General features: G+C 45.7%; 1 protein-coding gene across 1 annotated transcript; it reads right to left on the reverse strand.

The window, feature by feature from the left end:
* Positions 1-17,569: 17,569 nt before the first annotated feature.
* On the reverse strand, positions 17,570-21,862 carry LOC148140774 (class I histocompatibility antigen, F10 alpha chain-like). The gene is made up of 5 exons (XM_087979560.1): positions 21,663-21,862; positions 21,268-21,546; positions 19,287-19,406; positions 18,320-18,352; positions 17,570-17,601 (listed from the first exon to the last, which is right to left on the reverse strand). The coding sequence occupies exons 1-5, from the start codon at positions 21,820-21,822 to the stop codon at positions 17,570-17,572; spliced, it is 624 nt and encodes a 207-aa protein (XP_087835686.1). The 5' UTR covers positions 21,823-21,862.
* Positions 21,863-25,502: the final 3,640 nt, after the last annotated feature.

A 25,502-nucleotide genomic window follows, 5' to 3' on the forward strand; every position in this document is an offset into this window, starting at 1 on the left:
TTTCCCGATCGACAAAGTAATTTGATCATTTGCTGAACTTGAAGTTGCCGAACCAGTCTCAGTCCCAGTCTCAGTAAAAAACCCAATAAAGAGGTGAACAGATTTCTGTCACCAGTTCCCAGGGAGATCAGACACAGACAGGTTGAGTTACTCGCTGTGAAACAGACACAGGGAAAACTGACCTTTCTCCCATTGGCAGGACACAGGGTGTGGGGTCTTTGTGGGATACCCTTCGGTGGGTCGGGTGGACTTGTTGGGCCAAATGGCCTGTCCCCATACTGTAGGGAGTCTATGAATCCATGATTCTAAAAACAGCCGTCTCATGTTCATATGAACTTGTACCAGAAGCTGAAAGAAAACAATTTCAAAATCTAACGGAAGAACTTGGTCAAAGTTTGAAAAAAATCAAACAAAGTAACATTGAGAAGTGGATAAGGCCATGAAAATAAATCAGACACATATCACAGTCTTGGAGAGACTACTTTGTTGGAGTTCAAGAATTCACTTTGTGAAGTATTGGCAACTCATGATGAAGAGCAGAGAGTTAAAACTGCGAAGAATTTCCTTGTGTTATAAAGTGGAGGTTGACCCCACCCCCCCATCCCCAAAGAGGAACACCTCACCTCATAATCTGTAAAAGGGGGTGTGCAGAGTGGTGTACCTCAGCAACTTCAAGCGGTTCAATAAAATAAATCCCTGACACTCACTTTAAAATCAATTCGTTACCATCTATTTATCTCACTCGAACAGTGAACAAATTAACTAAACTATTAATAAGCAGAATTAATCCTGATTAACTTCTAACTATTCCCAATTACAGCAAGATTCTAATGGTATGCTGTTCCAATAAAGAACAGTCCCACTTATACATAAAAATATTTAGTCTCTCAAAATTACATCCATGTTACGTGCCTTCTGGAATGTTCTATGCCTTCTCCAACAATTCTTCTGTCAGGAATATTAACTAGCTGTACCACTGGTACCATTTTTATTTTAATGGCACTTTCTCTAAGACATAGATGAGGCTGTGAGAGCCAGTGATTCTCTCTTAAGAGCTGAGGGCCATTGGCTCTGCTGGAGGGCAGTTAGCTCTGGGGTCTTTATCCAACTGCCCCCTACCTTCATCTCCTTGATGACATATCAATATTTCACACAATAGGATTGGTCTTCTGTTGTTAAAATCATCAGCCTTAAATTTAATAGATTTTTGGTATCGAAGTCGCTGCTCAAATTAATTGGCTAAATTCAAAAGCCTGTTGTCTTGAAAAAATAACTGGTGTTTAGCCTGCTAACTGTATAGCCTTTCAATATAATGTTTCAATTTGGGTGCTCTCTGTGGATTTGCAAACCTTCAAGCTGCTGTTCACAGACATCCATTTTAAATCTCTAAACATAGAAAAAGCACTAGATTTTTAAAGGGACCAAGCAATGCTTTCCCCCATCCACCCCTAGCCTTTTACAAATACCAAATTCTAGCTTTCTACCTTCCAATCCACAAGTACTCTCTTCAACTTTGCAGCACTTGTGCGAGGAAAGTTTCCTCATGTTTACCAAGACGGGTAGGAAAAGAAATTAAGATTTTTAGAGATATGGGAGCAAGTCAATCTTTGCTAGGGAGAGATACAGAGATGTGTAATCAGAAAAAGTATTGCTAGAATACATGGAGTCCATGGTGAGAAACATAGTGTTCTTTCATGTAAGGTGAAGTTAGAGGGTCTGATGAAAAGTGGTGGATGGAGTAACAGAGAAATTCTCGGTTCCAGAACAGTTCATTCTGGAATTATTCCTGAATGTGTGATAACAAGGTCACAAAGCCACAGGTTGAACAGAAGGAGAGAACGAAGAGAAAAGATAAGCAAGTTAAAATTCAATTATCAGAAACTATATTTGTTCAATTTGTTGAGAAAAAGCAAGAACAAAGCATACGTTTTCTAGCTCAGAGATGTTAGCGAAATTACAACAGAAAGGTGGAAAGATAATACAGTTTTACCGAAAAGGTGAATCTGCGCCTGTCCCACAATGTCACTCTCTTAAAAATGAAATGTTGATGAGGAAATGGAGACCATCACATATTCAAGTGGGTGAAAAATGGGCAGAAGCTCATCAAGTTGTATTACTGGTGTGTGATATAAAGGAGGTGTTGTGGGTAGCACCATGAGAGTAACCAGTAGGAGGTCATTTGGAAGTAAGGAAAATAGAAGTTTATTTTTATTGGCCTGGACTGCAGAAAGATGTTCGGTGAAAGTGAGGACTGCAGATGCTGGAGATCAGAGGCAAGGTTACAGTGGTGCTGGAAAAGCACAGCAGGTCAGGCCGCATCCGTGGAGCAGGAAAATCCATGGTTCTGGCAAAAGCCCTTCAAAATGTTGTTGCATTTTGCCAGACATGTCAGGCATGTCAGATAATTGGAAAACTCATTTATTGATCAAACCAACACCCTTAATACCTATTCCAGCATTTGATGAATCTTTTACAAAAGTTTTAATTATTTGCATCAGACCCAACCCTAAAACAAAAAGTGGGGATCAATATTTGTTGACGATAATGGATGTGTCTCTGAGATTTCCAGAGGCCATTCCAGAATGAGATAGCATGGCTGAAAGGAGTGGAGAAGAATTACTCAGTATTTTTCCCTCATTACAGACAACCTGTAGAAATGCAATTGGAACAAGGATCAAATTTTACATCAAAGTTATTCAAGGAAATTATGAAGAGCTCAGGCATCTAAATAATTTAAATCAATTGTGTACCATCCAGAAATGGGGGAGCATTCAAACTTTAAATTGAATTGAATTTATTGTTACATGTACCGAGGCACAGTGAAAAATTTTGTCTTGCGAGCAATACAGGCAGATCACAGACTTAAATAGCAGAAATAGTAAATAATAGGTAAACAGCGGCTAAAACAAAAACACAGGTACAGGCGAATGTTAAGAGTTTGTGAGTCCATTCAGTATTCTAACAGCAGTCGGGTAGAAACGGTTTTGAAACCAGCTGGTGAATGTGTTCAGACTTCTGTACCTTCTCCCTGATGGTAGAGGTGAAAGAAAAACATTGCCAGGGTGGGATGGAGCTTTGAGAATGCTGGCGGCCTTTCCTTGACAGCGGGCCTGGTAGATGGATTCTATAGATGGGAGGTTGGCCTTTGTGATTGTCTGGGCCAAGTTCACCACTCTCTGTAACCGTCTCCGATCTTGAATGGTACAGTTGCCATACCAGGTTGTGATACATCCAGACAGAATGCTCTCGATGGCACACCTATAAACGTTGGCAGAGCGTCATGCCAAATTCCCTCAGCTGCCTGAGGAAGAAGAGACATTGCTGGGCCTTTGCCACCAGTGTGTCCACATGAAGAGTCCAAGAAAGCTTGTTGTGGATGACCACTCCCAGGAGCTTGACACTCTCCACTCGTTCCACCTCTGTGCAGGGGGGCAGGAGTAACATCCCACCGAAAGTCAATAATGAGTTCCTTGGTTTTGCTGGCATTGAGAGTTAGGTTGTTCTCAGTGCACCGTTTTTCCAGGTCTTCCACCTCCCGTCTGTAGACTGTTCATTGCCATCTGAGATTCGATCGACTGTGGTGGTGTCATCAGCGAACTTGTAAATGGCATTAGTCTGGTATTTGGTGACACAGTCATGGGTATACAGTGAGTACAGTAGGGGACTGAGTACGCACCCCTGGGGGCCTCCAGTGTTGAGTGTTAGTGAGGATGAAATATTGTCCCCAGTCTTCACTGAGTGTGGCCTGTGGGACAGGGAACTAAGGATCCAGTTGCAGAGAGTGGGGATTAGTCCAATATCAGTAAGTTTAGTCATCAGTCTCAAGGGGATAATAGTGTTGAAGGCTGAACTGTAGTCAATGAGTAGGATTCTTATGTAGCTGTTCTTGGAGTCAAGATGTTCTAGGGACGAGTGAAGGGCAAGTGACATGGCATCTGACGTGGATCTGTTGGTCCAATGGGCAAATTGGAGTGGGTCAAGAGCAGTGGGGAGCCGAGAGAGGTTGTAGATGTCCGAGAAGACCTCTACCAGTTGATCTGCGCATGATCTGAGTGCACGGCCTGGTACTCTGGTCCCATTACTTTGCTTGGATTCACACGCAGGAAAACTGACCTGACCTCTGATGCAGCGACGGTTGGGAGAGGTTCATCAGGACTTGTTGGAATAGGTGTTACCTCTCCACCAGAGGTCTGCTCAAAGTAAGCATAGAAGGTGTTGAGACGATCTGGGAGGGATGTGTCATCGTCTGCTATCTTGCACTGTCTCTTTTTCAAGCCTGTGATGTCATTCAGCCTTTGCCATAGTTGCCGGGTGTCTGTCTGGGTCTCGAGTTTGGATCAGTTTTGATCCTTGGCTGTCTTCATGGCTCTGTGAAGGTCACACCTGGATTCCTTATATTTGAGTGGGTCTCCTGATGTGAGGCCTCACACCTGGTTTTTAGCAGGTTCTGTATGTCCTGATCCATCCAGGGTTTCCTGTTGGGGAACACCCGCATTTCAACACTATCTTGAGGGCAGACAGTCAAGAAAATCCAGGGGATTGTGTTATGAACCAGACCAAATCCCCTCAAAATATTCAGAAGATAGTCTGAACACTAACGTTTTCTTATTTTAAAGCTCAACATGAGATGCTGCATTCCAGATGCAATTTGATTGGTCCATCTACCGGATTTAAAGCAGAACACACTTTATTCACCCACTGTAGTCAAAATACAACAAAATAACAACTCTATTAAAAACATAACAGAATAATTGAAGCAATAACTATTAGTAATTAACTGTTCCAATAGAGTAATATCCCATAAATATATTCTTGGCAAATTGTAAATTCAGAAAACAGACTGTCTCACATCCAACTGCAATAACAGGAAGAGAACCCCCAGCTTTTGGCTGTAACTGAGAGAGGGACAAATAGATTCCACGTCTTCAAAACCCAACAGCAACTGTTGAAAGGTATAAAAAAATCCTGGTTCTGTGGGAGCCTGACCCCACAGGATCATTCAGGCTGCTTCTATTATTCCAACTTATAAAAACCCCAAGGCCTCACAAGCTGTTTACTCTCACGGCTCAGCTGGACTGCTCAGTACCTCTGCCTTAAAATCTCTCTTCAAATAAAAACCAGGGTAAAATCCATCACTTAATGCCACAGTGTCATCACAACTGGGAGAACAAAATTGTATTTGTACATTTTTTTCAATTTGGGATATACCTAATAAATCAGCTAAATTTGAATTAGTATTCGGACATGAGGTGGGGGGACCATTTAAATTAATTAAGGAAATATTGAAGAGTCAACATTGAAGAGACTAAGTATTAGGACAACATAATAAATATTAGGGAGAAATTAAATAGAGTGTGTGAGTTGGCTGGACAGTGTGTAAACCCAGCACACCACGTGGTGATTCAGGAAGCAAACAGGTGCTCAGACATGTGTAGTTTTGCTAATGGGGATAAGGGGATCGTGTTACTGTCAGTGGGAGGTGAACATTAAAAGGTAAGGGTTAGTTGGCTTTATAGAATCAAAAGGAAATTGAGTGAGGGGAATTATTTGATAAGAACGTCAGGTAGAAAGGAAACAGGGTGGGAATTTGCTCAGAAAGTGTTTGAGAAGGAAGAAAAGTGAGATGAGAATGGATACTTGTTACAACTCAGAGGGAAGACCCAAATCCAAATAAGTCTGAATTTGATTTTCCTCAAATTAAATTGGACAATGAAGAAACTTGCACTAAATTACTGAGTTCCCATCCAGAGGAAAATCAAACTGTACTGAAAGTCTGATTGCAATCACATAAAGATATAGCTGTATGTGGGAATAAGCCGGGAAGTAGTCAAGTAATTGCTCATGGTGGAAATGTGGGAAATGCTTTTCCAATGAAGAAACATTCTTGTAGACTTAATATTTTGAAATTGCTAAAAGTTCCAAAAGAGTTTGAAAACATGCTCAGCGATGACATAATTGAATGAGTTGCAGTGAATGGAGCTCACGCACAGTGATGGTCCCAAAACCAGATGGTACCCAACAATTTTGTGTGGACTATCAAAAATACAACGCAGTGATGGAACCTGCTTTGTACCCTATGCCAACATTGAAAGATTACATTGAGAAGGTGGGACAAGCAACTTACATTTCTCAGCTTGAACTACTCAGAGGATACTGGCAGGTGACTTTAACTGAAAGAGTGAAGGCAATTGTGGCTTATATGACAGCGAGCAGCCTTTACCAGTTCAAAGTGATGTCTTTTGACACGGAAAATGCCATATTTTGAAGACTAACGAAGAAGGCTATTTTGGGATTGTTCGATTGTGTGGTGTACTTGGTTGATCTTGTCATTTTCAGACACACGTGGAAGGATCATTTGGAGTATCTCTCAGAATTATTTAATCAACTTCCGAAGGCGTGCTTGGTGCTAAACCTGGTGAACAGTGAGTTCACAAAAATCCAAGTCATGTTCTTCCGGCATATCATTGGGCAGATGGCCCCATAAGCTGTGAAAGGAAAGGGTAATGGGGAGCTTTCCATACAGTCGACAAAAAGAGGGCTGAGGAGTTTAATTCAGAAAATGTGAGGTGCTGCATTTTGGGAAAGCAAAACTTAGCAGGACGTATACACTTAATGGTAAGGTCCCAGGGAGTGTTGCTGAACAAAGAGACCTTGGAGTGCAGGTTCATAGCTTCTTGAAAGTAGAGTTACAGGTAGATAGGATAGTAAAGAAGGCGTTTGGTATGCTTTTCTTTATTGGTCAGAATATTGAGTACAGGAGTTGGGAGATCATGTTGCAGCTGTACAGGACATTGGTAAGGCCACTTTTGCAATATTGCATGCAATTCTTTCAGAAAGATGTTGTGAAACTTGAAAGGCTTCAGAAAAGATGCATAAGGATGTACCAGGGTTGGAGGACTTGAGCTATAGGGAGAGGCTGAACAGGCTGGGGCTGTTTTCCCTGGAGCGTCGGAGGCTGAGGGGTGACCTTATAGAGGTTTACAAAATTATAAGGGGCATGGATAGGATAAATAGACATGGGCTGGAGGAGTCTGGAACTAGAGGGCATAGGTTTAGGGTGAGAGGGGAAAGATATAAAAGAGATCTCAAGTGCAACGTTTTCACATGGAGTATGTTACGTGTATGGAATGAGCTGCCAGAGGAAGTAGTGGAGACTGGCACAATTGCATTTAAAAGGCATCAGGAAGGTTAAATGAACAGGAAGGGTTTGGAGGGATATGGGCCAGGTGCTGGCAAGTGGGACTGGATGATGTCAAGATAACTGGTCAGCTTGGATGTGTTGGACTGAACTGTCTGTTTCTGTGCTGTATGTCTCTATGACTCTATAACCGTTTTTTATCAAATGATTGATATAGATTTTTCTTGGGAATGTGCTTCCACAAATTGAATTGTGGATCCCAGATCCACCAGGTCAGAATCCTGATTCTTCAGGTGAGACTTTCCCCAGGAGTGGCTCCATCCAGTGTCAGCAAGGTGATGGCTCTCACAGTCGAAGGGATCTTCAGGGCTGGTTTCCCTCACCCTTTCTCATCTTCAACAACTTGTTCCCAATTACAGACATCTGTGTTGCTTTGTGTCAGAGTCACTTTGAAACAGACATTATAATCTTACTGTTCACTCTGAACTTACCCAATAAGACCATCTTCAGGATTGGATCCTCAGACACTGGAACCACATGAGCTGAACATTGTCACCGTGATTCATGGTCAGAGCATCGATAGCTGGCAGCTCAGCTTTTAGATGGATTTTAGTGTCAGGATCTTGTTAACTGCCTGATCCCCATTGGCAGTGTGAGGTAGCTCAGGGGAAAGTGATTCCAGGTCAAAATGTGGTCTGAATACATGATCCACATTTCACAGACAGAGAGCAGGATCCTGTCAGTAGGTGGATTGCACAGAGTGAGAGAGAAAAGGCAGATAATGAAAGGGAGATGGACAGATATCGGTCAGTGTTAGATATGTCAGTGTGCACTCATACACAGCTCACTCAGGAGTGTAGAAAGATATACACGGATGGGGATAAGTACAAAGGCAGAGACATCTGTTTGCATCCAGACACAACATACTGATGGACATACACATACAGATATAGATACAGTGTTAGATCAAGATATCCAGTGATGGTTCATTATCTGGATGGCGTTGGTCCTTCATTGTGCAATGATGGAGATGTTAGGAAGGTAAAATTCCAGTCTACAACAGAGTGGTACCCAGATCTCATTAACCTCGAGCTCTTCAAGAACACTTCCACGGCTGTTTGAAGGGATTGACACCATGAACCATTGACTTTTCAGACACGTAGGGTAAGATGGATCCTCCCCACAGCTCCTCCAGTTCCATCTGAGAGATTAAATGTGAACATCCTCTTTCCTGGTTGGAATCTCCAGGACCTGGTTGGTCAAGTGGTTAGTTGAGGAAAACCACAGGCTCTTGTTTTAAACAGGACTGAGTTTACTTCATGGTAACAGCTCGGTCCAGGATACACTGGCGTTGGGGAGTGAGGGGGACATTGTTTTACAGACGATGAGGGAGATATCCATGCTGGGTCTCACCCCTTCAACATCCACAGCTGATCCCTTCATCCAAGTCCATGTGACATCATCATATTGGGCAGTGCTTAATGTACTCCTCAGCATTAACCCTTTCAGAGCCAAACCTCATTTACCAATAATATGTGAAACCCAGAATGGGGCATTTCATGTAAAGGGATTTCAAGTCCCATAGATGCTGAATGAAGCAAGGTCTTTGTCTGCAGCCCTCCCACCTCATTACAGGAAGAGATTGATGACCTTATAAAGCCCCTTGAGGGAGCTGTCTGATTAACGTGATGTGTATATTGTAAAATATAACCGACAATTATAAATGTAGTGAGGCAGCTCAGAGAGCCACAGACTGCACTGAAAGAATGTGACTGACTTTGCACTTTGTGTCATGTAAATTGGATCCAATACGGAATTTTTTTTTACAATTTTTACAAAGCAAATATGCAAATGAGAAAACAATCTTTTCCTATTTATATCATTAAACTGACTGTAAATGCTGATAATTGTAGTCAGTCATCAATAAATAATTGTTCGTTGTTGATTGAATTCATTGCTAATAATTTCACGAGATTTTCACTCAGCAGCTTGTGGGTCCTCGTATCAGCAGTTGTTGAGGGTCAGTTCAATGCGACCTGGGAGAGTTAAGGCCATTCATGGGTCACAGGTCAGTATCAGTCACTGCTAACCCTCGGCTGGCTGGAAATCCCATGGACCCTGGTGTTCTTCCTGGTACTGAGTCTAATTCAGGACACAGTCACAGGGGAGACACTCAGACCCTGGGGGAGGGAGGGGTGTGCAGAGAGAGAAAGGAAGAGTGTGGTGTGGAGTCTTCATGGAGTGGATTAATGACAGAGAGTGGTGTGGGACGTTTAGTCCCAGAGGATCCAGTATGGGAGTTGATGGTGAGAGTCTGGTACAGAGAATCCAGCATGGAGATTCAGCTGGTTCCCTGCAGTCATGGGAGAACCCATCTCCCCAGTGATCCTCATGGAGCATTCCATGTGCTGGAGGCAGACCCACAATGTCATTAGGGAGGGAGGGAATTCCAAGATTTGGAGCCAGTGACAGTGAAGGAATGGATGGTCAGGATGGTGAGTGGCTTTGAGGGAACTTGCAGATGATGGTGTTCCTCGGTGAAGCTACAGAACAGGCCGAGGTGTGCAGAAACAACAGGAGCAGCAGAGACAGAGCTCAGTGATTCCACAACCAACAGATCAGATCTGCTGTCCTACCACATCCAGTCATGATCATTCAACAACTCAATGTAGGAGGAGGAGGCTCCACTTGGGTTGCTGGATTCCTGCTCCAGGGACAATCCCGATGTACCGTCACCTCCCCCAGTTGGAAGGAGTGAGCCATATGTTTACTGTGAGAGGGGTACCCCAGGGTCCTAGTGCTGTCTTGATTCTCCAGAGCTGGTGGGGGAGGCCTCTTCTCAGCCCCAGCCTTACTGGCTCAGAGCCTGAACCTCAGCCTGGCTGTGCTGGAGCTTCCCCGTCACTGGGACCGGGTCATCACTTAGCACTTGTTCCATTTTTCTGTTTCTGCAGCTTCACATCAAACAATGGATCAAATTTCTCAACAAATAGGGTGCTGTTTCCAAAGATTGTTGTATTACTGGTTTTTCCAGTTTGTAAACAGAAGCTGTTTCCCCTCAGAGTGTTTAATTCCCAGTCCCTGATTGGAATAGGGACAGTGTATTCCCAGAATGTTGTGATCCTTTCCTTTACCTCCCTGTGTTTTTCCTGAGTCTCTCCCGATGAGTACAGAATTCAGCTTTCCATTCTGTCTCTGGGAACTGGGAAATTAAAGGCCATTCATGAATTATAGAATCCCGACAGTGTGGAAACAGGCTATTCAGCCCATTGAGTCAACACCGACCCTCTCAAGACTTTCCTACCCAGACCCACCACTCTATTCCATCCCGTAACCCTGCATGTTCCATAGATAATACACATGCACATCCCTGGACATTGTGGGCAATTGAGCATGGCCAATCCACCCAAGGTGCACCTGTTCGACTGTGGCAGGAAACTGGAGCACCCGGAGGAACCCCAGGCAGAATCAGGGAAACTACACACAGACAGTCACCCAAGGCTGGAATCAAACTCAGGTCCCTCGTGCTGTGAGGCAGAAGTGCTAACCACTGAGGCATGGTGTCCCCCTGGGTCATGGGTCACAGGTCAGTATCAGTCACTGCTAACCCTGGGCTGGCTGGGAATCCCATGGACCCTAGTGTTCTTCCAGGTACTGAGTCTAATTCAGGACACAGTCACAGGGGAGACACTCAGACCCTGGGGGAGGGGAGTGTGGAAGGGGGAACTGCAGAGAGAGAAACACCCAGGCTCCCCCCCACCGACAGTGAAGTAATGGCAATATATTTCCAAGTCAGGTTGGTGAGTGGTTTGGAGGGGAACATGAAGGTGGTGGTGTTCCCATATATCTGCAGGGTAGGGGGGGTGGGGATTGATGGTGAGAGTCAGGTACAGAGAACCCAGTGTGAGAGGGGAGGGGGATTGATGGTGAGAGTCAGGTACAGAGAACCCAGTGGGGGCCGGGTGGTTACAGCCCATTCACTGCACCCTGCTCCTACCAATAACCATCATATGGGAACACATTTCACCATTAAACCTCATGGCACACCCCCAAGCCCCTCCCCTCCTGTGGGATGTGAACAGGTCGAGCAGATGAAGACTGTGTGTCCATGAGGTACTGTGGGTCATCAACACCAGCAGAACTGCCATCCAATACAAACTGTAACCTCATGGCTCAACCCAACCCCCAGTCTCTCAGTACCACCAAGCCAGGGGACCAACCCCGGTTCAATGAGGAATGTGGGAGGGATCACAGGAGCAGGACCAAGCAGAGCTGAAAAATTATGTCTTTTTTATTCACTGGAGAGACGTGGAAATCACTGGCTGCTGGAATTTATTTCCCGTCCCTAACGGTCCTTGAGAAGGTGGGGGTGAGCTACCTTCCTGAACAGCAGCAGTTCATGTGGTGGTGGGAGGGAATTCCAGGATTTTGACCCAGTGACAGTGAACCAAGTGCAATATACTTCCAAGTCAGGATGGTGAGTGGCTTGGAGGGGAACTTGTAAGTGATGGTGTTGGTCAGTGAAGTGACAGATCAGGACTGATCGTGCAGTAAACAGCAGAGGGAGTAGAGTCAGAACTTAGTGTTTCCACAACCGATAGATAAGATCGAAGCTCTGCTGTCCTGTCACATCCAGGTGTGAACATTGAACAACTCCCTGGAGGAGAAAGAGGCTTCTCATTCTGGAATGATACTTTGGTCACGGGATTCCTCCTCCAGAGACAATAACCATGTATCACACCTCCCCCAGTTTTTGTATTGATTCTGTTTGTGTGGGATGTGGGTGTCTCTGACTGGCCAGCATTTATTACCTGTCCCTAGTTGCCCTTGAGAAGGTGGTGGTGATCTGCCTTCTTGAACTGCTGCAGTCTACCTCCTGTGGGTTGAGCCACAATGCCATGAGCGAGGGAAATCCAGGATTTTGGCCAGCAACAGTGAAGGGATGGTGATATATTTCCGAGTCAGGATGGTGAGTGGCTTGGAGGGGAACATGAAGGTGGTGGTGTTCCCATATATCTGCTGACCTTGACCTTCCAGATGGAGGTGGTTGTGGGTTTGGAAGGCACTGTTTAAGGATCTTTGATGAATTTCCTTAGATAGCAAACACTGCTGTAACTGAGTGTCAGTGGTGGAGGGACTGGATGTTGGTGGATACAGTGCCAATCAGTTGGGTTGCTAGGTCCTGGATGGTATCAAGCTTCTTCAGTGTTGAGATGGCTGTACTCATCCAGGCAAGCAGGGAGTATTCCATCACACTCCTGACCTGTGTCTTGTAGTTGGTGGACAGGCTTTGGGAAATCAGGAGATGGGTTACTTGCTGCAGTATCCCTAGCCTCTGACCTGCTCTTGTAGCCACTACATTTATGTGGTGAGGCCAGTTGAGTTTCTGATCAATGATAACTCACAGGCTGTTGACAGTGGGGGGATTCAGTGATGGTAACACCATTGAATGCCAAGGGGTGGTGGTGGGATTGTCTCTTGTTGGTGATGGTTATAACTTGGCATTTGTGTGGCGCAAATGTTACTTGCCACTTGTCAGCCCAAGCCTGGATATTGTCCAGACCTTGTTGCATTTGAACATGGACTGCTTCAGTGTCTGAGGAGTTGCAAATGGTGCTGAACATTGTGCAATCACTGGCAAGCATCCCTATTTCTGACCTTATGATGGAGGGAAGGTCATTGATGAAGCAGCTGAAGACGGTTGGGCCTAGGACATTACCCTGAGGGACTCCTGCAGAGCTTTCCTGGAGCTGAGATGACTGACCTCCAACAACCAAGACCACCTTCCTATGTGTCAGGTATGACTCTATCCACTGGAGAGTTTTCCCCCAATACCCATTGATTCCAGTTCTGCTCGAGTTCCATGATGCCACACTCAGTCGAATGTAGCCTTGATGTCAGGGGCTGTCACTCCCACCTCCCCTCTGGAATTCAGCTCTTTTGTCCATGTTCAAACCAAGGCTGTATTGAGGTCAGGAGTTGAGTGACCCTGGCAGAGCCCAAACTGGGCGTCACTGAGCAGGTTATTGCTGAGCAGGTGCTGCTTGATAGCACTGTTAATGACACCTTCCATCACTTTACTGATGATCGAGAGGAGACTGATGGGGCAGATTGGGTTTGTCCTGCTTTTTGTGTCTAAGATATACCTGGGCAATTTTCTACATTGTTGGGTCGATGCCAGTGTTGTAACTGGACTGGAACAGTTTGGATAGGGGAGTGGCAAGTTCTCGAGCACAAGCCTTCAGTACTATTGCCTGAATGTTGTCAGGGCCTGAAGCCTTTGCAGTACCCAGTGTCTTCAACTGTTTCTTGATATCACGTGGATATTGAATTGGCTGAAGACTGGTATCTGTAATGCTGGGGACCACTGGAGGAGGCTGAGATGACACTTCTGACTGAAGATTGCTGTGAAACCTTCAGGCCTATCTTTCACACTGGTGTAATGGGCTGTTTCATCAGTGAGAATGGGAATATTTAGGGAGCCTCCAGTGAGTTGGCTGGATGTGGCAGGACTGCAGAGCTGAGATCGGATCTGTTGGTTGTGGGATCACTTAGCTTTGTCTATCACTTGTTGCTTATGTTATGTGACTTGCAACTCGTCCTGTTTGGTGGCTTCACCAGGTTGACACCTCATCTTCAGGTATGTCTGGTGCTGCTCCTGACATGCCATCCTGCACTCCCCATTGAACCAGGGTTAATCCCCTGTCTTGGTGTTAATGGTTCAGTGGGGGCTATACCAGGCCATGAGGTTACAGATTGTGCTGGAGTATGGTTCTGCTGCTGTTGATGGCCCATAGTGCCTCATGGATACCCAGGTTTGAGCTGCTAGATCTGATCCAAGTCTGTTCCATTTAACACAGTGATAGTACCACACAATACTTTGTGGGCGGCATGGTGGCACAGTGGTTAGCACTTTTGCCTCACAGCGTCAGAGACCCGGGTTCAATTCCCACCTCAGGCGACAGACTGTGTGGAGTTTGCACGTTCTCCCCGTGTCTGCGTGGGTTTCCTCCGGGTGCTCCGGTTTCCTCCCACAATCCAAAAAATGTGCAGGTTAGGCAAATTGGCCATGCTAAATTGCCCGTAGTGTTAGATGAAGGGGTAAATATAGGGGAATGGGTCTGGGTGGGTTACGCTTCGGCGGGTCGGTGTGGACTTGTTGGGCCGAAGGGCCTGTTTCCACACTGTAAGTAATCTAATCTAAACAATACGATGGAGGTTATTCCCAATGTGACAGTGGGACTTTGCCTCCACAAGGACAGTGCGATGGTCACTCTCACTGATACTGTCATGGACATTTGTACCTGCAGCTGCCAGATTGGAAAGATGGAATCAAGTATGTTTTTCCCTCTTGTTGGTTCCCTCACCACCTGCTGCAGACCCAGTCTAGCAGCTATGTCCTTTAGTACAAGTCTGATGTTGATCAAACCCACCACACACACTCACATCCTCAGGGAATATCGATGGAATGGAAGCGATGTCCAGAATCTCCATCAGGTTCTGACACAATCTCCATTCCCTCACACTTGTGTGTTCCCACTCTCTGGGAATGGACTTTCCCTGATTGTGTTGACGGGTATGGAGTTATCATCTGGGAATTGGATTTTACAATAGAGGTAGATGGATATGGTCTTAACTCCCCCAGTTCACATTGAATTGAAGCTCAGTATCTGCTGGTTCCAAGAGCCACAAGCTGCTGCTGTGTAAATGAATAGAATCGTTCTTGTGAAATATTAATAAAAACATCAAAATTAATAAGTCAATAAATAACATTTAATGATTACAAATGACACATATTGGTGATTGTAGTTAAACAATGGTGATAAGTAGTGATAGATTTTAGTATTCAACAATAACTCAGATTTATAATATTTATATATTTATTTCAGAACTAGAATATGTAAAACTGATATTTATGTACAGAGATTTACATAACATTTGAAATTTGTTAACGTCAGATGCAAAATCAATTCCTTCAATATAAAAATTGCCTCTGAGTTGCCTCGGGATGTTGCTTCATTTCAGGTAAATCAGTGACCCACTGAAGACAGTGAGGATGAGAAAGTGTGAGGGAGGAACCATCTGTGAAGATCCCTCTGACGGTGACACTGCTCACATTTCTGAGATGGGATGGAAACACGACTTGAAAACGTCCCACTTGAAGAATCAGGATCCAAACCTGAGGATCTGGGATCCACTGCTCAATCTGTGGAAACACATTCCCAGAAAAATTGATCTCAGTCCTGAAGGAATTGAGTGTGAACAATGAGCTGTAATTCTGTGTGTCTGCTGTGATATGGAAGGATAGACAATGATGTCCATGTTCACACTCGAACAGGAGAATCCTTTTATTCAGCATTGAGGCTCCGGGAATGTCCTGCAGTGGGGCCCAGGAAACACACAAGGTCAGGAATGGACAGACACAAGGCAATCACTTCAGGGTGGGGAGGGGAGGGGAATTAATCTGACAGAGTTTACCAGTGACTCGGTCGGTGGGTCAGGTGCAGGAGGGGAGGGGAATTAGTCTGACAGGGTTTGACAGTGTCAGGGAGCATGGGACAGGGTCAGGAGGTGTGGGGAATTAGTCTGACAGAGTTTAACAGTGTCTGGGAGAGTGGGACAGGGTCAGGAGGGGAGGGGAATTAGTCTGACAGGGTTTAACAGTGTCTGGGAGGGTGGGACAGGGTCAGGAGGGGAGGGGAATTAGTCTGACAGGGTTTAACAGTGACTGGGAGGGTGGGACAGGGTCAGGAGAGGAGGGATATTAGTCTGACAGGGTTTAACAGTGCCTGGGAGGGTGGGACAGGGTCAGGAGAGGAGGGGGATTAGTCTGACAGGGTTTAACAGTGTCTGGGAGGGTGGGACAGGGACAGGAGGGGAGGGGAAATTAGTCTGACAGGGTTTAACAGTGTCTGGGAGGATGGGACAGGGTCGGGGAGGTGAGGGGAATTAGTCTGACAGGGTTTAACAGTGACTGGGAGAGTGGGACAGGGTCAGGAGGGGAGGAGAATTAGTCTGACAGAGTCTAACAGTGTCTGGGAGAGGGGGACAGGGTCAGGAGGGGAGGGGAATTGGTCTGACAGGGTTTAACAGTGTCTGGGAGGGTGTGACAGGGTCAGGAGGGGAGGGGAATTAGTCTGACAGGGTTTGACAGTGTCAGGGAGCATGGGACAGGGTCAGGAGGTGTGGGGAATTAGTCTGACAGAGTTTAACAGTGTCTGGGAGAGTGGGACAGGGTCAGGAGGGGAGGGGAATTAGTCTGACAGGGTTTAACAGTGTCTGGGAGGGTGGGACAGGGTCAGGAGGGGAGGGGAATTAGTCTGACAGGGTTTAACAGTGACTGGGAGGGTGGGACAGGGTCAGGAGAGGAGGGATATTAGTCTGACAGGGTTTAACAGTGCCTGGGAGGGTGGGACAGGGTCAGGAGAGGAGGGGGATTAGTCTGACAGGGTTTAACAGTGTCTGGGAGGGTGGGACAGGGACAGGAGGGGAGGGGAATTAGTCTGACAGGGTTTAACAGTGTCTGGGAGGATGGGACAGGGTCGGGGAGGTGAGGGGAATTAGTCTGACAGGGTTTAACAGTGACTGGGAGAGTGGGACAGGGTCAGGAGGGGAGGAGAATTAGTCTGACAGAGTCTAACAGTGTCTGGGAGAGGGGGACAGGGTCAGGAGGGGAGGGGAATTGGTCTGACAGGGTTTAACAGTGTCTGGGAGGGTGTGACAGGGTCAGGAGGGGAGGGGAATTAGTCTGACAGGGTTTAACAGTGTCTGGGAGGGTGGGACAGGGACAGGAGGGGAGGGGAATTAGTCTGACAGGGTTTAACAGTGTCTGGGAGGGTGGGACAGGGTCAGGAGGGGAGGGGAATTAGTCTGACAGGGTTTAACAGTGTCTGGGAGGATGGGACAGGGTCGGGGAGGTGAGGGGAATTAGTCTGACAGGGTTTAACAGTGACTGGGAGAGTGGGACAGGGTCAGGAGGGGAGGAGAATTAGTCTGACAGAGTCTAACAGTGTCTGGGAGAAGGGGACAGGGTCAGGAGGGGAGGGGAATTGGTCTGACAGGGTTTAACAGTGTCTGGGAGGGTGTGACAGGGTCAGGAGGGGAGGGGAATTAGTCTGACAGGGTTTAACAGTGTCTGGGAGGGTGGGACAGGGACAGGAGGGGAGGGGAATTAGTCTGACAGGGTTTAACAGTGTCTGGGAGGATGGGACAGGGTCGGGGAGGTGAGGGGAATTAGTCTGACAGGGTTTAACAGTGACTGGGAGAGTGGGGCAGGGTCAGGAGGGGAGGGGAATTAGTCTGACAGGGTTTAACAGTGTCTGGGAGGGTGCGACAGGGTCAGGAGGGATGTGAAAATGCTACAAATAAATCTAGAGAATATAAATCTGAATAAATTTCAGTCAGAGAAAAGTTGACATGTCACTTACTGAATCATGAAGAAGCTGCACCAGAGATATCAGAAGCTGAGAAAATAAAAACAGAATGTGAGAAGTTATATCAAATATAAAATGAGACAGTGTGAGATATTCTCTATCACTCACTGGACCCAGGATTTAATCGCCCTCAGCACTAACTAACCAGACTCTCCGAGCCCCCCCCAGTGGGAATTAAGGGTGAGTGAGTGGAGGGAGGGGCAGTGGGGGAAGAGAATGGAGGGTGACAATTCGAAGGAGAGACACTGGGGACATGGAGTAGAGAAACAGGACGATAAGAGAGTGTTGGCTGAGAAACAGCATGGTGAGGAGACGGACCCATCACCCTGAGCAACACCCTGGCAAATATAACTCTACACTCTCATAGGGGCAGCACGGTGGCTCAGTGGTTAGCACTGTTGCTTCACAGCACCAGGGACCCGGGTACAATTCCCACCTCGGGTTACTGTGCGGAGTTTGCACATTCTCCCTGTGTCTGTGTGGGTTTCCTCCGGGTGCTCCGGTTTCTACCCACAATCCAAAGGTGTGCAGGTCAGGTGAATTGGCCATGTTACATTGCCCATAGTGTTAGGTGTGTTAGTCAGGGGTAACTATAGGGTTGCGGGATGGGTCTGGGTGGGTTACTCTTTGGAGGGTCGGTATGGACTTGTTGGGCTGAAGGACCTGTTTCCACACTGTAGGGAATCTACTCTACACCTCCCATTACCTTCTTCATCATTCCCAAAACTCTGTCCCCTCAGTCACTTACTGGGAGCTGTTGTGTAGGTCCCATTTGGTGAACCTGCAGAAACAAAATAAATGTCCATTAGGATGGGAAATAATCCATTCTCAGAGAGTGAGAACACAACAAGTGTGAGGGGATGGAGATTGATGTGGGGGTGTTGGTATTGGACTCGTGTGAACACAGTCAGAAATCACACACGGCCCCAAGTTACAGTCCAACAGGTTTGTTTGAAATCACAAGCTTTCTGAGCGTAGCCCCTTCCTCAGGTGAAGTGAGAGAGAAGCTCACAGACACCGAATTTATCAGCAGGGAGATCAATGGGCAGAGAGATCAAAAGATCATCCAAATGGGGTGAGTGGAGTCTCTGCAGGTGATCACAAATGTCAGATGGTGGGAGGAAAGTGTCAACAGCTGGATAACAAGAGAAGGGATGACCCAGAATCCCACTAAATGGGGCAGAGAGATCATTCCAAAACATTAAAAATACGGTGGTACTGGAGACAAACCAAATGCCTGGAATAACATGATCGGTATCAGAGTCACACGCCGAGGGTCAAACCAAAGTAATAAGTCATCCAAAACTGCACAAACTCATTAAGGGAGAGAGATCTTCAAAGTTTATCAAGGTGATGGTGCCCAAACAAGGCAGGAAGGAAGGTTTTACAGGGATTGTGTCAGAAATCCTCATTCCCACACTCCCGTCCATCCTTACACTTTATGGAGGTGCAGAAAATCCCTTCCATTCCATTAATATTCAGTCAGTGAGGATCTGATTGGGTGCAGTGGGTATAATGATCAATATTAGACCTGGTCTGGGCTGATCACGTAAAGGAAGATCAGACAGGGAACGAGACGTGTTTATACGAGTGTATCTGTGTGTGGGAATTCAATCAGTTCCATTCCCCACAGTGCCCTGTACTCCCAGTACTGGAGATCCCCCCACACTCACCCAGTCCCCTCAGTTCCACATTCCCCTCTCTCTGATTCTTACCTCTCCGTGACCATTTCCAGATGATTATTCCGACTATCCCGACAATAACAGCCAATAGTATGACCATTGATGCAATGAGACTTCCAAGTTGGGAATGCAGCCAATTGCTTTTCAGATTTTCTGAAACACATTGGAAATATATCAGGATTCTCTATGTTCCTGGATTTATTTCTAACCCTGTGTTTATTGGGAACAATTATAACCCTCCGAGCTGTTGGGATTGGTTGAAATGCGGGTTTGACCCTCTCCCGATTTCACTCTCCAGTGAAGTCACCAAGGATCCCATTGATAGGGGTATAAACATCGTGTTGTGCCTGTCCTGGGGGTTACCTCCCCAGACAGTTCAGTTCCCATTCTCCCCAATATCTCTGTGTCCTGTCCTTACTAGTGCTGGTGGGGTAGATCGGCCTTGGGTGAGGTGAAGGAGTGAGTGAATGGTTGGAGGGGTGTAGTTAGGTACCCAGAAGGCACTTCCTCAATGGTTGGGCAAGGGGCAGTTTGGGAACTCACTGGTGAGTGTTGGGGATGTTGAGTACCAATGGAATGGGGTTTGGGTGCCACAGTGGGCTGGTGAGGGGGCCTTGTTAGGGATCCAGTTGTAGAGATCTGTGTTGTGTCCCAGTTGTCTGTCCAGGGTGATGCACTGCGAGTCTGACAGACGTCTGGAGGCGGTGAGCTGGTGTTGGTGCTGGGGAGAGGTCAAGTGTTGGTTGCAGAATATCAGGTCATAGGTTTGAGGGGATGATGTCAAAGATTAAAAGAGTCACACAACAAGTGTGTGTGTTCAGTCCAACTTGCCCACACTGACCAGATATCCTCGTCTGTGTGTGAATGGAGGGATCAGCAGTACTTTTGGAGATGGTCGGTTTTCTCAGTCTGTTAGGGACCAGATCAGGCCCCCTCAAAATATCTGAAGAAGGTAGCCTAGATCTGAACTGCTTCTTATTTTAAAACTGGATGGGAAGTGCAGTGTTCCAGATACAATGCAAGTGTTCAAACAACTCAATGTTAAGCAAAACACAATTTATTTAAACGCTGTCATTAAAATAAAAACAAAAAAGGAATTTTGAATAACTTAACAATTGAAAAATGTAACCGAATACAGTACTTATTATTAATTAACTGTTCCAATTGTTACATCCCATAAACACCTTGGCAAAAAGGTAAATTCAGACACAGATTCTTACATGCAGTTCTCCAGTCCCAGAGGAAACAATATCAAGAAATAAATGCAGAGAGTAGTAGCCAGGTGACACTCACTGAAGCTGCCAACTCTTTTGAGACCCCAAAGGCTTTTGATGCAACTGAAAAAAACCAAACTAAGAAATCTGGATCTGTGAGAGCTGGCCACGCCCATTCAGACTGCTTCTATTGTTCCAACTTAAAATAAAACCCCAAGGCCTCACAACTGGTTTACCTCAGTCATCACCAGCAGCATGTTTGGTGCCTCTGCCTTACAACCTCTCTTCCAAACAAAAACTAGGACACCAACAACCTTTTAAAGTGACAGCATCATCACACTAGGAGTTAAAGAAGCTTCTAATCCCTAACCTCAGAACCTGAGATCTTTCCAGATGGTTCCGGATTGAGGTAATTGTCCATTGGAAGTTGAAACTTCCTGGACCAATCCCATTCCGTGAGTCAGGAATTCTGACGTGTCCACACCCTCCTCTCGCAGGGTGTCTGGCTGCTGGACAATCTGGGCCCATGACTTGTGCTGAAGCCTGGAATACAAGGGAATCGGCTTGTAATTCTGGTGAGATTATTCCGGAGTAAAATCGACGAGTACTTCACAGGTCTTTAGGAATCTGGAATCCCCTAAAGGCTCTGGAAGCTTGGGATTCGGTGACCCTTTCAAACTTAGAATTGAAATCTTTAACTCAGTGAGACCAACATGACATATCAACGCAGAGAACAAGGTGGGTAGTTGCAAACAAGGAAGTGAAAAAGTGTCCTCTAAATGGTTTCATCTGTCACTTACCCCACTGATAGAGCTGGGCCTCTGCCAGGCTGCTGTGGTCAATGTGACAGGAGTATTGATCCTCATCCCCAACATTGATCTCAATCTCTTTCTGGATCTGATGGGTCCCATCGTGGTTCGGTCGAACCCCCGAGGATTGGGTCTCAGACATGACCTCTCCATTCCTTAACCAGGTCACCTCGATGTCTACAGGATCAAACCCAGTGACCAGGCAGGAGAGAGTGAGCGGCTTGTCCTGACCATTGGGCTCCCTCCTGGAGATGAACACTTCAGGCTGAACTGTGATGGGAAAGGGTGAAACCACAAACAACAGACAGACACTGAATGGAATGGGAGAGCGGTTTCATAGATCAGTGAGGTTAGATCAGAACATGGAGCAAAACTGAAATACATACTTTTCCTTTTGAAATAATTCTTTCCTGCTTCCAGATATCTGTTTAAATATTCAACAGTGAGTTCTTCCAGATTTCTTTTCCAGTAGTTGTTCCAGGATTCATCAGAATCCCATTTCTCTTTAGTCATCACTGCAATGGGATTGGATGTGATCCATCTCATTGTGTCTGGTTCTAAACTGATAAAATCCTTTCCGTCAAATCCAAATCTCATTGATTTCTTAATGCTGCCGTCATCACTGATCTCAACAGTAGTTATCTGTTGAAAAGTGTGAATTCCTGTCAGTGATCAAACAGACATAGATAATTAACAAATTATTTAACCAGAGAAACAATCCGGTCAAATTATCCTGTACCAGGCCCAGGGAGAGGGGGTTACACACGATGCTAATCCCCAGGGCCTGTGCTGTCAGAGGGTCCCAGACTCAGGCAGCACTGCCCCTTTCTCCAACTGCTGTCTCACACCTCAACCTGGAGCAAATAAGCAATATGCTCTCCGATCCGGGTCAGAATTCCAGCGCTCACATTTCCACTGTCCTGGAACGACAGGCCCAGTCCTTCTGGTCATTTGTTTCAATCACAGGCTGCATTCTGGGGGATGTAGTCCATGTCTGTCTGTGACCACTCTGTCAGCCTCCCACAGGCTCTGGCCCATGATCGGACTCTGTGTGTTATTTACAAGGACCCTCTCCCTACGTGGGGCTGTGCAATCTCTTCCCCTGAGCCTGGCTGAATGGAGATGAGAATCAATCTCTTTAAGTTACTCACTACCTGTGTCCATCTTCTGTCAGTTTTATAAATGATTTGGATGTGCAGATAGGAGGAATGGTCAGTAATGGTTCATTTGCAGATGACACCAAAACAGGGCTGAGGAGTTTACTTTAAATAAAAGTTGTTGCATTTTGGGTAAATCACAGTTGCACTTGTACAGTTAATGGTAGGGTGCTGGGGAGTGTTGCCAAACAAACAGACCTTGGGGTGTAGAGTCATTGTTCCTGAAGGTGGAGTTACAGATTGACAGGATAGTGAAGAAGGTGTTTGGTCTCCTTGCCTTTATGGGTCAGTGGATTGAGTACAGGAGTTGGGATATCATGTTGCACTCATACAGGACATTGATTCAGCCAGTTTTCGAATGCTATGTTAAATTCTTGACTTCCTGCTTAGGAAATGTGAAAGGGTTCAGAAAAGATTTACAAGTTTTGGAGCTGTAGTGAGTGACTGAATAGACGGGGCTATTTTCCCTCGAGCGTTGGAGGCTGAGGGGTGACCTTATAGAAGTTTATAAAATCATGAGGGGCATGGATAAGGTGAATAGCCAAATTCTTTTTCCCACGATAGGGCAGTCCAAAACGAAAGGGAATACGTTAAAAGTGAGAGGGAAAAGATTTCAAAGCGATCTAAGAGGCAACGTTTTCACACAGAGGGTGGTGCAAATATGGAATGAGCTGCCAGAGGAAGTGGTAGAGACTGGTACAATGACAGTATTTAAAAGGCATCAGGATGGGTTTATATAGAGGAAGAGTTGAGAAGGATCTGGTCTGTTCTGGGCAATCCAAGATCGAGGACAGGAAAAAAAATTGTGTCTGGAAGAGCTGCTTTTTTTTTGAGGTATTTTAGGTATTCGGGTGATTTTCTCAAATTCCAGGAGCAGCAATTACTGTTGTATATGCTGTTGCATTGTTTTGGAACTTTGGAGAAAAGAAATGTCAAAACAACAGCACTTTTAAAAGGAGGAAAGGCAGACAAAGAGTTCACGTATCTGTGGATATCAGAGTGTGTCTTGGAAAGTTAGCAAACAGCGAAATTCACAGCTGACCTTGGAGGAACCAGCACAGGAACAGGTACATTCATAATTTTTAATGTATAACCTTGCTGGAAGTCTGCAGAACTGAATACAGTAAATTCTTTTTTGATTATTTGTTTAATTGAAACCTGTCTCTTGATTAAATGTTTAGAAATATAAACCAAACATTCCCAGTTGGCCTGGAGCATTGCTTTCCAGCGCAATAAGACGGTGATATTTTCTGGATCTGTAGATTGTGAAGGAGCAGTGATGGCCTTTAGTAGAGTGATATGCTCTTCCTGTCGGATGTGGGAGGTTAGGAAGTGTTTTCATGTTACTGATGATTATGTTTGCAGGAAATGTGTTTGGTTGCGAATCCTATTGAATCACATGGATCGGTTGGAGCTACAGTTGGAGGCAATGAGGAATTTGCTAGAGCAATGGGGTGTGATGGATGGCAGTTACTGAAAGGCAGAAAAGCTGCAGATACGGTCAGATAGATGGTTTACCTCCAGGAAAGGTAGGAGAGTTAGGCACGAAGTGCAGGAGTCTCCTGTGGCTATTCCCATTTCAAACAAGTATGTTGTTTTGGAAAATGTAAGGGGTGATGGAGTCTCAGGTGAATGTAACAGGAACAGCCAAGTTTCTGGTATCAAGACTGGCTCTCATGTAATGAGGGGTGAGTCAGGTTCCAATCAATTGATTGTGTCACGACACTCTCTGTTCAGAGGCACAGACGACGTTTCTGTGACCAGCCGTGAAAAATCAGAATGGTGTGTTAACTCCCTGGTCTCAGGATCAAGGATATCTCAGACAGAGTGAAGAATGTTCTCAAAAGGGGAGAGGGACAAGCAGGAGGTCATTGTACATGTTGGAACCAACGACATAAGAAGGGAAAAGGATGAGATTCAGAATGGAGAATATAGAGAGTTAGGCAGAGATTTAAAAAGGAGGTCCTCGAGGGTAGTAATATCTTGATTACTCCTGGTGCTGCGAGCTAGTGAGGGTAGAAATAGGAGGATAGAGCAGATGAATACGTGGCTGAGGAGCTGGTATATGGGAGAGGGATTCACATTTTTGGATCATTGGAATCTCTTCTGAGGTAGAAGTGACCTGTCCAAGAAGGATAGATTGCATCTAAATTGGAAGGGGACTAATATACTGGCAGGGAGATTTGCTAGAGCTGCTCAGGAGGATTTAAATGAGTAAGGTGGAGGGATGGGGCGCACCCAGGGAGATATTGAGAAAAGTGATCAAGCCGAGACTGGTACAGTTGGGAAAGGGAGTTAGTCAAACAGCTGGGGCAGGAAGGAACATAGCAGGCAACAAGATAGCAGTGATAAATTAAACTGCATTTACTTCAATGCAAGAGGCCGAATAGAGAAGGCAAATGAACTCAGGGCATGGCTGGGAACATGGGACTGGGATATCATAGCAATTACAGAAATGTGGCTCAGGGATGATCAGGCCTGGTTGCTTAATGTTCCAGGATACAAATGTCAGAGAAGGATTGCAAGCGGTGGGGTCGGTGGGGGGTGGGCAAGAGAGGAAGGGGAGCAGCATTTTTGAAAAGGGATAGTATAACTGAAGGAGGATATTTCTGGGAGTACATCAAGGTGAGTTATTTGGGTGGAACTGAGAAATAAGAAAGGGATGATCACCTTTCTGGGATTGTAGATGCCTTAATAGTTAGTGGAAAAATGAGAAACAAGTTTGGAAGGAGATTTCAGTTATCTGTAAGAATAATCGGGTGGTTATGGAAGGGGATTTCAACTTTCCAAACATGGACTGGGATTGCCATCGTGTTAAGCGTTTAGATGGAGAGGAATTTGTGTACAAGAAAATTTTATGATTCAGTATGTGGATGTACCTACTAGAGAAGGAGGAAAACTTGACTGAGTCTTGGGAATTAAGGTAAAAGTGACTGAGGTATCAGTGGGGGAGCACTTTGGGGCCAGCAGCCATAATTCTATTAGTTTTAAAATAGCGATGGAAAAAGATAGACCTGACCTAAAGGTTGAAGTTCTAAATTGGAGGAAGGCTAAGTTTGATGGTATGAG

Source organism: Chiloscyllium plagiosum, unplaced genomic scaffold, assembly GCF_037043375.1.
Source record: "Chiloscyllium plagiosum isolate Xiang-an unplaced genomic scaffold, Cpla_swu_hap1 HiC_scaffold_35, whole genome shotgun sequence".
Classification (NCBI taxonomy): Eukaryota; Metazoa; Chordata; class Chondrichthyes; order Orectolobiformes; family Hemiscylliidae; genus Chiloscyllium; species Chiloscyllium plagiosum.

Coding starts and splice junctions, on each gene's coding strand:
- LOC148140774 (XM_087979560.1), bottom strand. CDS start 21,822: ATGAGATGGATCACATCCAATCCCATTGCAGTGATGACTAAAGAGAAA. Junction 21,547..21,662: donor GAATTATTTCAAAAGGAAAA/GTATGTATTTCA, acceptor TTCCCATCACAG/TTCAGCCTGAAGTGTTCATC. Junction 18,353..19,286: donor CTGGAAATGGTCACGGAGAG/GTAAGAATCAGA, acceptor TTGTTTCTGCAG/GTTCACCAAATGGGACCTAC.